The 14,365-nt window shown below is 40.5% G+C and overlaps 1 protein-coding gene and 1 pseudogene across 1 annotated transcript; one reads left to right on the top strand and one right to left on the bottom strand.

The window, feature by feature from the left end:
- The first annotated feature begins 2,341 nt into the window (after positions 1-2,341).
- On the top strand, positions 2,342-3,083 carry LOC141817661 (putative aldo-keto reductase 1). The gene is made up of 3 exons (XM_074705298.1): positions 2,342-2,485; positions 2,575-2,784; positions 2,960-3,083. The coding sequence occupies exons 1-3, from the start codon at positions 2,342-2,344 to the stop codon at positions 3,074-3,076; spliced, it is 471 nt and encodes a 156-aa protein (XP_074561399.1). The 3' UTR covers positions 3,077-3,083.
- Positions 3,084-8,799: 5,716 nt separating this feature from the next.
- Positions 8,800-11,377, bottom strand: LOC141817660 (cation/H(+) antiporter 15-like; annotated as a pseudogene).
- Positions 11,378-14,365: the final 2,988 nt, after the last annotated feature.

Raw genomic sequence — 14,365 nt, 5'->3', positions numbered from 1 at the left:
TTGAATATATAATGCATGCATATGACAGCGTGGTTGACCCTCCATATATTCTTTTGACTAAAGTTTGTTTTTTTTCCACTAACAACACTGTAATTATATAAAATTCAACTGACCCATCACCAAATTCTATTTAAGAAACGTATAATTAGTTTTTTTAATATTTTAAAATATTAAGAAATTAAAATGATTTTATCTTTGTTGAGATATTTGCCAAATATAAATTAAGGGACTAAATTATTATTGTCTTCCAATGAGGCATTTGTAAAGCTACGGCACTTGGATGGGCCAACTATTTTATAATTAATTACCTAATTCATCCCCCTAAAAAAAAACAATTATTACACTGGCCTTCTACTTTTCTACTTAGACCCAACAATGTTTATAAATTTTAACATTTTAGAAAGTAAGACAAGTTTAGGAAAGAAAATAAAATGTTACTTTGAAAGTTAAAGATTGCTTTGACTAAAAAGGCAATTTGTTAGTTGCCTTGTAACTTTTGAATGATAAACTTTCTTCTCAAATCATGCTTTGGGAGTATTTTTAATCATTCAAAAGAAGGGTACTACTGTTTAAATAGATCAAAAGTAGCATTCAAAGGATTTATAATAGTTAGGTAAAGAGTAGAGGTGGATAGGAAAAGGTAGACTGAACCGAATCAAAACTTTGATACCAAACCAAAAGTTAGATTCGATGTTTCAAAAAAATATGATAATGGTTCGAAATAAGTCGACTTTAATATGTTTTCTTAGTAAAAAATATCTAAAAATCTATAAAAGCTTTAAAAACATATTTTATTTTTTAGTTCAAGCTTTTTCTTTTTATGGGTTTCTTGTTTTCGAAAATCCAACTTAAGTGTGACCTAATTGTGCCCCTAGACATGGCTAGTTTAGTTTGGTGGGTAGTTTGGAAAGTAAGGGGAGGAGAGCACATGAAATGTGTTTGGTGAGGCAAACATTTTATATATATTCACACGAGCATATATTTTAGTATAAAGTAGGGTTGGTGAGGTCAAACAACTCTTTCTTTCCTTCACCTACCTCTCAATCTAAATTGTGATTAAGGAAGCCGACAATTTGAATAAAATGGATTCAATTGAATTTTTTTAATGTAATGAAACTTAACCCTAAGATTAAGTTTGATTAAAATAGTTAGTTAAGTGGAATATATCATTATCCATGATTGATATGATATGATTGAATTTTTTTCTTAAGTTAGTAGATGATAAGTAAACTTTTGCTTGTAATTATTGATGACAATATCATCCATATATTTAAGTTAGTATGATATTTTGTGGATAGTTCACTCTATATTTGAAGGCCTTCGTGGTACAATCATACGATGCAACGGTTGTAGGAAAAATCATCAAGAATTAAGATGGTTTCGTGTCAATAATAATGTTGAGCATACAAATAGAAGGCATGTGAATCGACATTGAGGTAGCATGGGCCAAAGGAGTTCGATAACTCAAAAACTTGAGAGGTAGCTAGTGTGGCAATTATCCATTGAAGGACTCAGATTCATGGTTGTTATGGGTCGGTATACCTTTGTCAAAAAAGTCAAGATCCAATCCGATTGATGGCGACACATCGGATTAAAGGTTCAACCCCATAGCTGAATAGTTTAGTTCGTTGCCTGATCCCTCAGTTGACTCAGCTCGACGCCCAACTTGATTTCACACCCGAGCTCCGAATCCAAGTCGCACGACTGAGCTCTATGCCCAACCTCCCTGCCCTAGCTCGGCGTCTGACCTCTTGCTCGACTCCGACCCCTCTCAAGGCTCAACTCCAGTTCAACACTAGATTCCGAGCTCTAACTCGACCCCCTGGTCTACTAACCATGTGACCTACTCAGTGCCCTACTCAGTGCTCAAGTGACTCTACTCTCAAGTGAATCCGTAATCTCCCAAATAGAGATCTTCTCATCAGCTCAGTCAATCCAAGTTCTACTCCCTTCACTCTATCACTCGGCTTGCCAGATCACCAGAAGGACATGTTGAACAATAAAGTATGTGATGGTAGCTCACTTACCCCATTAATACAGCATGATTTAACATGACGGATTTGGTGTTGTATCAAGAATGGGTGATAGAACCCTTCACTACTACGGCGATGGGGCATTCTCCTTACTGAAGATGGAACATCTCTTCGGATGGGACAACTCCTCTGATGACTCTATATAGTTGTTCCGCTTCTCGTGGGCACAAGTACACGCACACAGGGGCGGAGCCACAGTGGGGGCGCCTGGGGGCGGTCGCCCCCCCTGCCCCTGCCTTCAAATGTGGTGTGGTGTGGTGTGGTGATGGATGGTAGGTTTCCAAATTAGGGTTTGGGTGCATCCGTGCATGGGTCTCACTGGTGTATACAACGCCCCTGTTAGTGATGAAGCCAGCATCGCCATCATCAAGCATGCTTTCCACAATGGCATCACCTTCTTTGACACCTCTGACTTCTACGGACCTCGCACCAACGAGGTCTTGCTTGGGAAGGTTCGTATCTCATTGCTCCTCTGCCTGCCTGCATGTGGGAATTTGCATCGGGTGAACAAAAGTTGATATTTTTGACAAATTGCCTTTAGGCCTTGAAGCAATTGCCGCGTGAGAAGATCCAAATAGCCACAAAGTTTGGGATTTCCCCTTCTGCTTCTAGTGCCACAGGTGTGGTGATCAATGGCAAGCCTGAGTACCTGCGGGCGTGCTGCGAGGAAAGTTTGGAGCGGCTCGGAGTGGAATACATTGATCTTTACTATCAGCACCGAGTCGATAAGACTGTGCCGATAGAAGAGACTGTAAGGGCTTTGCCATGTTGATCTTAAACTTTCTCAGTTGCATTCTACATTGATCTTTACTATCAGCACTGAGTTGATAAGATTGTGCTGATAGAGGAGACTGTAAGGATTAAATATGATTTCTATCATGTAGTTATGAGCATAACTATCCATTCTTCTATTAATTTCTTTGCAGATGGGGGAACTAAAGAAATTGGTGGAAGAAGGTAAAGTGAAATACATTGGGCTCTCAGAAGCAAGTCCGAATACGATCAGACGTGCACATGCTGTGCATCTAATCAGTGCATTGTAGATGGAATGGTCTCTGTGGACTCGGGACATTGAGCCAGAGATAGTCCCTCTCTGCAGGTCTGAATGCAATTTTAACATCGGATTTGCTTTTGTATTGCAGTATCAGATGCGTTTCTGAGTTTCTGTATTCCGTGATAACATGCACATATTGTGATGTAATAATGAGGAATATCGAACACTGAAAATGCGAGACATTGGATCATGTTTTTATGCAAACTTACGAGCTTCAAAACTATAAACTAGTGAAATGAACTTGTTGGTTTGCTTTTTTAGTGTTTCTCACTTCCAAAAATTTGTTTGTTTGAAGCACAAAACTTCAAGAATCTCTTCCTTGTTTAGGGGGCAGCCCGGTGCACGAATTGGCCGATGTTAAAAAATGGCCCCCCCTCGGCAAAAACCCAGACCATCCTGGACTCCGCCTCTGCGCACCCCGGCTTCTTCGTTCTCACCATCCATCATCTCACAACAAGTCGTGGGTATTGCATGACTCCGTTAACATACAAGCACTACAAGAAAATTGTCATATACTCACGGTAAAAAACCGTAGATAACAACATGAAAATTATGGGAATAGACCTCAAAAACTATACCCACGGACATCTATTTTCATCATTTTTATTATGCTTTTACCTACGATTTTTTTACCATGGGTGTAACATATAGTGACAGTACCCATTACCGAGAAAATGTCACAACTTATACCTATGGATTTCAATGCATTACTATAGGTTTTAATAACAGAACTAAAAATTGTCACAAATAATCACTAGATAATTACTCACGATCTTTTTTCCGTGGGTATAACTTATAACCACATGAAATTTTTTTTCTGTGGGTATAGATTATAACAACACTTTTGTTATAAAAAATTAAAATTTAAAACTCAATTTATATATTTAAATTTATATAAGAATAACAATCATCTTTAAAAAGACTCTAATTATATTAAAAGTAAATCATGTCCTAAAGTAATAGGTATCAATATTACAAATAAACGGAATCATGAAAATCTAAAAAAGTACATGTTATGCTTCCATAAAGTACATATATATGGTGCATACAAAATACAATACCAAAACATGATAGACATGAATCACCAACAATCAACAATATGAGCACCTTCCCTTCTAGTTATCCCCTGTAAATTAAATTATAATGAAGCATTAATATAAGTGAATATATTTAACAAAATTAACATCAATCTTAATAAAAGTTCATCAAATTAAGTACCTACTATATTCATGATCCTCATGAACTTTGAGATCCTGAATTACTTTTATCATTTGGCTTACTTGAAGCATCCGAAACCTATAAAAAAGTATATGAATTTTGAAATAAGATAACAATTTAAGGAATTCTTCGTGATTAGTGTTAAAACTAATTAAACTAGCAGACAAAACTAATATAGTGATTTTAGACAAGTTATAGGAATTTTAATATGTAGATAGCTACCCAAGTTACTGCAAAATTCATTCTTAATACTATATATTTGGTTCGCCTAAATTGAGTCTTCATGTCCAACTAAATATATACAACTACAACAACGATATGATCCTCTCAAAGCATAAACTTGGTAAAAATAAAAATCAATAATTTAATGAAACTTAATTGTCCTTAAAATTTGAATAAGGTCATGCTAGCACAAGAAAAGAATTAACATTGAACATATAAATATTCAAATTTCCTTTATGAAGAGCATATTTCAAACAAATCTACTATACACCAAGTCATAATTTCACATGAATTGATAAACCTCATGAATTATCAGTCTCCTAAAGCTTCAATTATCTGATGTCATACCTGTTCAGCTGCAAGTTGCAAGATGTTTGGCACAACTTCTTCTGGCAAACGGCTTTGCATTAATTTCAACACATTTATCAACAACCCCTTAATTTGCATAACTTCTTCACGCAAATCTGTGTCTGTAGATGATGAAGTTTTTGACTTTTTTGCAAGTGGAATCTTGCCCAAACAGCGAACACGTCCTCTCTTTTTATTTTCAGGTCCTTGTACTTTTGCAAGCGAGTCATCCTTCCAAAATGTGGAACCTTGTTTGCTTTGAGATGTTTGCGATGTCTCACCCTCGGATACATGTTTTTTAATTTCATCCTGAAACATCATTTATATTAAAAAAAAAGTCATAATTGTAAGAGTGTAGCATATATACAGCAAAGTAAAAATCAACAAAGTAATTATAGACCTTCAGGCAAAACATATATAATGAAATCTTACAATAACACCAGTAGCTTTGTCATTGACAATTGTTCCATTCTTACGAGTTCGAGTGTCAATATATACAACATGATGTTCAGGCAACACTCCTTTGTTTTTCTTTTTCTAAAACCAAATAAATTGTGAGTTTCACATAAAAATATATAATTCAATAACAATGAATACAAACAAACCTTCTCATCAATCACTACTGGAAGACTATTTATAGGTATAGTAGGCCTTTCACCATGGAAAATCCACTGTCTATACCCTCGAAGGAACCCTCGGTGTGGATCAGTTAGATGCAAATAGACACTAGTTCTATTATGACGGTGAGTGTTGGCACACTTTTTGCAAGGACAAAAAATTTTTCCATCAACTTCTACATTTTGAAATGCGAATTCAAGAAACTCATTAACTCCCCAAATGTATTCTTCTGTTTTTTTGGTTGGATCGCTCATCCAATCTCTAGAATCCATCGAAGTGCTACAATTCAAGATATGTAAAGAAGAAAATGAATAAATAATAATGAGAACTAGAACGGCAAATGCTCATGTTTCTTTTCATATATATAGGTTTCATATAAAGGATTTTCAAATGGGTGAGAATTGAATTTCTGAATAATAAAGAAATTAAACAAGAACCTAGATGGCAATTTCAGAACTATAAACACAATATTTCATAAAAGCAAATGTTGACTGAGCAATGCACACTTTAAATTCGACAATAGATGAAGGATCAGGATGTAGTGGAAGAACTAGTGTACCCTCCAACCTATAACAAGTAGTGTAACTGAAGTAACAAAAAAGAAAAAAAAAAAAAGGAGAAAAGATTAAGACATGCAGATAGGAGACAATTTGACCTTTGAAGAATCTATAATTTTGTTATAAATGTTATCTAACATAAACATGCTGATAAAAGTTTATCCAAATGAACACGTGGCTCTTAAGTCGATATCCAAAGCAATATTGAACTTGTCAGATTTCAAAGTGAAATGAGCATCCATTAGAAAAACGAAAAAAACAAACAAAGCTTTTATAGTTCTTCTTTTAGGCTTTGAAGAAATTATATACTTACAGACTATGGTACCAGCAAGTCACGACGCCATGTCCTCGCCGGACCCTCTCGCAGAGAAGAGTGTACTGAGGAGAAGACAAGCAGGAGAAGAGTGCGACGAGAGATGATCCTGCGCACTCCACGCCCCGTGCCGACTGCGAACCGGGAAGAACCGTAGAAATGAGTATAGCTCACCGGAGTGAAGGGGATAGCGGTCGACGGCCGGAGCCGTAGTAGTTTCGGAAGGACGGCGTGTGAGTGATGCGACAGAGCAAAAATAACGGTGAAGGGAAACGAGAGTGGCTTTCTTTTAGGTCAGGATTATTTAGAGCTTTTATTTAATCAATTTTTAAAATCATTGTAACATTTATTTATTTATTTATAAAACACTTTAAAAATTATAAATAGTTTTATTCTTAAAACACTTTAAAAATTATAAATAGCCTTGATAATCATAATTCACAAAGTTTACGTGTATACATTATTTATAAATAATATTTATAAAATAATTCATAATTTATATATTTATAAATATTAATAAATTGAACACGTATATTAAAAAGTGTTTAGTTTAATAAAATATTTAATTGATCATATTAACTGACGTGTAGGTTAGGGGTGTAATCGAATCGAACTGAGCCGTAAAAAGCTCGAGCTTGAGCTCGGTTCATTTTCCCTAAACTTGAATTAGGGGTGTAATCAAATATCCTTTTTTTTTATTTATAGTGATGGTAAATTATAAGTATAAGTATATGCTACTTATACTCATAGTAAAAAAAATTATAGTGACAATAAAATATAAGTGTATGTATAAATATCCAATAGCCACAGTATTGATATCTGTCCCTATAAATTATAATGACGATGTCATATATTTGTGGCTATATGTTACCTTTATCTACAGTTTGTATATGCATAGCTAAAACTTATTGTGAGTATATGGTAATTTTTTTATAGTGAAGTTCGGTGTCCAATGACTCATCCGGAGGTGATTTCAAATAGGATCAATGAATCTTGGCAAACCTATTTGAAAAGAATGAGTGGTTCGACACAAGCACGTTACTAGAGAACACAATGCCAGTGGCAAAGGAACAAAATGTATTGAAATAGTCATTTAACCTTATTTTTCATATAATCATGCACTGGACTCCTTGTTCCGCTGGATGTAGGTTATGAGTTAAACTTTTGAATAAAAGGGCCTTTGCCTTTGCCCAACCACTTGGCCTAAAAGTAGCTTGAGATGTGGTTCAATGGACAAAGCACCAGGATTTATCATCATTTAGCATAGACATGGGGACAATATAAAACACCAGAGCTAGTTGGTTAGACACATAGAGAAATGATCAAAAAGCATAGATTTATTAACTGACAGAAAGTAGGAAATTATAGTATGGAAAAACAGCAGAGAATCTGGTATGAAAAAATGCATTATCAAAACTTGATGCAATTCAGGGCATCAAAGATGATAAGAACACCAAAAAGATGTTGAGATGACAGCGTTCTAGTAATACTCTCTCTTTTTTCCCTTTCAATTATTCTGCCTAATCATCTACTGATAGAATCTTCTTCCTAATTCTCAATTGTTTGAGACAACATAAAGTTGAGATAGTTAAAATTTAAAGATGCAAATGTGGTAGAGCTACATACTATTTCCAACCTGGAGGAAGCTTCTTAGTCTTCTTGTGATAGCCCTCGATAGAATGAGCTTGAACATGGAGTCTTCGTGCCGGTAATCAATCTGAAGAAAATCAAGAGAGAAAAAAAAACATAGAAGCAATTTGAAAAATACCGACTTTACACACCATGAGCATTGAGCCTTCCGGTGACACTCTTGATTTGGACAATGCCGTGCGAATCACGAAGGATGTCACCGATCTGGGACGAGGTCAGCCCTTCTTCGCAGACTTGCAAATGCTATCCTCTACCTGGAATATTGAACGCATCAACAGAACTTGGAAAGGATGAAACGAGGAATGGGTGCGGAAATGAAGTGAAAACTAACCTCTGGAGCATAGATCTGAAGCCAACTCGGAGGAGGCCTCTGATGCCGACGAAGAGATGCCCTTCCAGATGCCGGTGGAGAAAATAAGAACACGGACAAATATCAGATCGAAGAATCAGGAACCACTCTTTACCTGCGGCGGCGACGACGGAGGGAACCGGCTACGTAAACCCGGTTTGAAAACCGACCAGCCGGTCCAATGGACCACTCTTCTGACTTATTAGCGCGAAAATAAAAAACAATTTGTTTATTTATTTACTTATCTAATTAGCTAAAAGCCATATATATTCATGGAGAAAAATCAAAATTTAGTTCGCAATCGAATTGAGAAAAATATTAAAAATGTCATTTTAATTTCTAAAAGAGTTATTTTAGAAATTACAATTCACAAAATCTAACTAATAATAGGACCCCCAAAAGAAGCAACGGATTAAGCCGATAATTATGTCGTTTAATTAGAAATCGTCGTCGTTTCGATTCACCACCCGCTTCGCAGTTTGCGTGGCATCGAAGGACTCGAAGCCCTCTGTTCCATCTCCGAACACCCTCGTCTGCTGCTGCACCACCAGCGTCGCAGCCCGGCATCCGAAGTCCGTCGATGCTAGCAAATCTCCGATGGTCCCTAGTTCCGGGTACTCGCTCCACATCGACAGCCCCACTGTCAGCGACGAATCCTCCCCCACCCTCCGCCCCACCACCAGCAAATTGAACTTGCCGCTCGTCTCCCCGGATCACTCCCATCGTCCCCTCGCTGTCCCGCACCACCTCCTCCCGGTACTCCACCCGCTCCCCGTCCACCTTCTCGATGCGGAACCGCATCAGCGCCTGCTCGTCCGCCTGCGCCACCCGCCCTTCCACCTGCCACTCCGTCGACGGAAGGAAACGCACCACCGTCAGACCGACGGCGCAGTTATCCGCCAGGCGTGCACCCAGTGCGAGCGCCTCCCGGTCGTCCGCCCCGCCGAGGAAGTAGACCGCCACGCGCCGCAGTTGCAGCGGCCCCCCGACTTCCGAAAAAGCAGAGTTGACGAGGATGCCGACGGAGCAGGGGGCATATTGCAGAACGTTGACGGTGAATGCCTTCACGGCGTGGACCCCACCGGAGATGAAGTTGCCGCTGGGCTTGAGGAAGGGGAGGATGACGATGGTAGTGTTCTTGTCGAGTGCGAGGGAGCAGACGTCTTCGTGCATGCTGTTGTAGGGGGAGATGCAGACGTAGGGGAGAACCCAGATACAGCCGCTCTCGAACTGCTTCTCGAAAAGCTTGAAGGCGTTCATTATGTGGTCGGAGTCGGAGATGGGGGCGGATCCGTGGAGCTTGTATTGGATGAGGATGGAATCGGCGCGGCCAATGAGCTGAATGAGATGGAGAAGGTAGACACAGATGGGGGAGTGGGACGACGGACCGGCGGCCTCAAGGAGGGAGAGAATGGGGTTTACGTTGTCCTGGTCGTGAACGCATGCGAGGATGCGGAACTCGCCGTCGGGCTCTGCATGCTGTAGAGTCCGCCGGTTGTGCACCAGAAACCGGTCCTCCGGCCGGTACACGAACTTAAGCAGGGGAGTGGTGCTTCCGGCGAGGAGGAGAATGCAGATGACGATGATGGTGTAGATTTGGTCATCCACAGCCTGTAATAAACATTCAAAAATTTGTTTGTTAATTGTTCAACCAAGCATGCACACAGGTGATTTAGTCAGTGGAATGCTTGAACGAACCTTGCTGTCTATCCACTGGAGAGCGCATCCCACTTCGTATATTCCCTTGTTAATCATCATGAGGCCGGTGGCGAAAACCTCCCGGCGAGGCATGCTGGAGCAAAAGCAGGGAAGGACGACACCGACGAACTTGGTCGCAACGCCGACCACCATCAAGATCACAAATATCCCCCACTCCTTACCGTTCACAAGTGACGTCAGGTCGATCCGCATCCCGGCGAGCGCTACGGACACCGGCAGAAGCACCCCAGTGATGAAGCGGTCCAGGCGCTCCACCAGCGTCGTCCCTAGCGGCGCCCCGCCAGGAAGCACCATCCCGAAGAAGAAGGGGCCTGTGGTGCAATCGAATCCGATGTAGATGCCCATAAGGCTACAGGCCACCGCCATGAGTATGATGGCCATGAAGCTGGCCTCGCCGAGCAGCTCTCCCTCGGGCGTCCGCTGACAGAGCCAGAGCACCAGCGGCCTCAAGACGAACATGATGATCGCCACCATGACGAGGAAGGAAAGCATCCCCGTCAAGCCCTGCAGCGGGTCGTCATGTCTCCTGAAGCCGACCAGGAACCTGCCGATGCAGGCGATGGCGAAAAGGTGGACGATATCGGAAAGGAGGGTCGCGGACATGGCGAGGCGGCCAACCTTGGAGGTAAGGAGATTGAACTCGGCAAGGACGCCGGAGAGGACGGCGTAGGACGTGATGGACCAGCGGTCAGTAAAGATCAACCCGAAACGTGATTGGCGGATCTGCGGTGGCAACTCTCTGGACATGGCGTGGAAGGCGATGATGACGGATAGGTAGGGGAACAGGGTGCCGCACATGGCCATGCCTACGGCCTTCCTCCCGGCCTTGCGAATCATGGTGAGGTCGGCCTTGACGCCCACCACGAAGTAGAAGAGCAGGAAGGAGAAAGCGGCGACGGTGCCGAGCTGCTCAAAGCTCTGCTCGACGAACATCTTGTCAAAGATGGGACTTTTGCCGAGGACATTAGGACCCAACAGCCACCCCGCCTGCAGCAATATTAATACTCACATAATCATTCGACGAAGAGATAGAAGGCGTCGCGCCGAAAAATAGATAAGAATGCGGCGTACCACGACTTGGGAGACGATGAGGGGTTGGCCGAAGCGGCGGAGGAGGAGGTGGGTGAGGTTGGAGAGGAGGAAGATGAGGATGATTTGGTAGAGGAGGATGGGCAAGGAGAAGTGCAGAGGGTTGTCGCCAAGCCAAATGCCGGTGGAGGTGGTGAGCATGGCGCGGTAGCAGTAGGTGGAATTATCGCCGAGTGAGTCGGCCTCGGCGACGGAGGTATCCGCCATTTGCCGGAGAAGGAGAGTGCGACAGGGAGAGAACGAGAGAGCAAGAGGGAGGAGGAGAGTGAAGAGAGCAGAGGGAGAAGCGGAGAGATCATTAAATCCAATGTTTGACCTATCTTAATCCACGATAAATAACAGATGTTTAAGATTAATAGTCTAAATCAAATTAAACTAATTATATATTTACAAGAATTTCCCTCCAAATGTCCCAATTCCAAAGAGAATCCATTACTTGACCATCACCCCACCATCCCTGCTCGTCGTCGGCCGGAAGCTGTCCGTTGAACGGCGGAGGGATGTTACCGTCGACCATGCCGCCTGTCGGTTGTTGCAACGGCGTTTGAATCGCCGGTGACTCCTGCAACGGGCCGTCTAGCACAGGGACATTGTTTCCGGCGATCACGTTGCTTAGCAATTGTTGCGGGGGCATCGGCGCCGAAATCGCTGGCCACTGCTTCAGCGGGCTTTCTAGTACAGGGACGTTTCGATTGATCATGTTGGCCACCATTTGCTGCGACGGATGCAACGGAACTTCTAGAACAGGGATGTTTCCGTTGACCACGTTGCCTAGCAGTTGTTGCGGCGGCGGTGCAAGCGCCGGCGATCCCTGCAATGAGCCGCCTACTACTTCTAGCGTCAGTGACGGTCGCTGGTACGCGGCATCCTCTAGCAACGAAAGCACGATCACCACCATCCTGGCCGCCACCATTGATCCCATCGCTCTCCCGCCCACCACCTGCCCCTGCTCGCCGGCGAGGCACACTGCCAGCCACTGCGCCGCAGGTGGAGACGGCGATGGAAGGATCGATCCTGAGAGAGAGATGATCTCGAACTGGCCTTGGAGCGGTAGCCCGACGTCGGCGCCGGCCGGGTCCTGGAGGGTCACAGTGGAGACGGCCCCGCTGCCGTTGATCACATTGACGCCGACGCGGTTCCGGCGTGCGAACCTGGCGACGCTGTCGAGTATGTCCTGGCCGGCGGTGACCTCCAACACGTGCGCCCACGCTTCGTTGCGTGGCAGCTTCGCTTTGTTCTTGGACCCCAGCCGTCGGCCACGTCGCTTTAATCGGTTGCTCCGATGTTCTCTGCCCTCCCCACTGTCGCCGCCAGCGCCGCCATTGTTAACGTTCTTGAGCTCCTCTTCGACATCGGATTTCTGCAAGTTTTGATCTTGATTGGAAGGAGGAAGACGACCCATTCTTCACTTTCTTCTAAATTCTGCCACAAAATCTAACACTATAATTAAAAATAAATAAATCAACAGATCAAACAAATATACAAGATTAATCCTGCTTAATTTCTCACTCTCTCTGTTTCCTTTTCTCAAACAAACATTCGATGCATTTCATTACGAGTAGATTGCAGGTCATTCACTCTCATAGATGATGCATCCTTTTCAAGTGGGTTGCAGATTGCTCACCCTTGAGATTCATTTATACATAATATATTCGTATTAGGTGAAATATAGATCGTTCATCTTTACTTATATAACATATTCTTGTTGAGGATATTACATATTGTTCATCCACTTAATATGTTATATTGAGTATTTAATAAAATAAAATTATAATATAAGTAATGTTGGAGAATAAAAAATTAAGAAGAACTGATGAATATAATTAAAAAGATAATAAAAGACGAATATCAAAGAAACATAAATTGCAAATTATATTGTTGTCCTTTTTAATTATATTTTCATGCATATCTCTTTTATTTCCACTTTGTATTTTGTTCTCACTCTCTCTTTTCTTTGACTCTAAATTAATCACTACAAGAAAATCGGTCTTTAACAACACTCAAAAGACATCGGTTTTATGACAAAACCGATGTCTTTTACTTTTTTACAACGATTTTAAGAAAAATCGATGTCTTTGAGAGGTTGATGGGAGACTACGACAACGATTTTTGGAAGATACAACAACGGTTTCAAAACTGTTGTCTATGTCCGCCTACAACAATGGTTTTTGAAGATTACGACAACAGTTTGAAAACCGTTGTCTATTTACGGTTTCAACAACGGTTTTGGAAGCTATAACAACAATTTAAAACCGATGTCTATTTGCGCTTTCAACAACGGTTTTGAAAGCTATAATAACAATTTAAAACCGTTGATTGGAGACTACGACAACGGTTTTTGGAGGAAACAACAACGCTTTTAAAATCGTTGTCTATGTCCGCTATTTTGGGACTATAACAACGGTTTTTGAAGACTACGACAACGGTTTGAAAACCGTTATCTATGTGGGACGACAACAACGGTTTTGGAAGCTACAACAACGGTTTTAAAACTGTTGTATATTTTTGTTTTTTTTTCATTCCCTCTCTCCCTTTAAACTCGTTTTGTTTTTTGACTTTCTATGATATTTAACTATCACTACAAGAAAATTGCCATATACCCACGGTAAGTTTTAGCTACGTATATATAAACTGTAGGTAAATGTAACATATAACCACAGATATATGACACCGTCACTATAAGTTATAGGGACATATTTCAATACTGTGGCTATTGGATATCTATACCTACACTTATATTTTAATGTTACTATAAGTTTTTTTTTACTGTGGGTATAAGTAGTATATACCTATACTTATAATTTACTGTCACTATAAGTTTCATTATTATTATAAATAATTTTTAATAACATTTATCAAAATAAATTATTTTAAATATTAAACTAGCATATTAAATTATTTACGATGATAAATTGTATTAATAAAAAATTAAATCATAATATAAAAATATTAAGTGTAACCTATTTTAATTATTGGTATATTTAAATTTTTAAATAAAATATTAAGTGCCATTTATTGTCACTATAAATAGACCATAAACCAAAATCTTAATTTCACAAAGTCAAAAATATTTTAATATCATTATAATAGCCATTTTTATCAACTTATTTTGAACGTTAATATCATTATTATAAATATGATTTATTATAATATTTTTTAATGATATTTAATTTAAAATATCATTATAACTAATGT

The sequence above is a fragment of the Curcuma longa genome, unplaced genomic scaffold (genome assembly GCF_044706935.1).
Source record: "Curcuma longa cultivar G26 ecotype Majalengka, Jawa Barat unplaced genomic scaffold, ITB_CL_G26_1.1 contig_21488, whole genome shotgun sequence".
In the NCBI taxonomy this organism is placed as follows: Eukaryota; Viridiplantae; Streptophyta; class Magnoliopsida; order Zingiberales; family Zingiberaceae; genus Curcuma; species Curcuma longa.
Note: the sequence above shows the minus strand (reverse complement) of the source record. Positions and strands in the feature narration are given on the sequence as shown.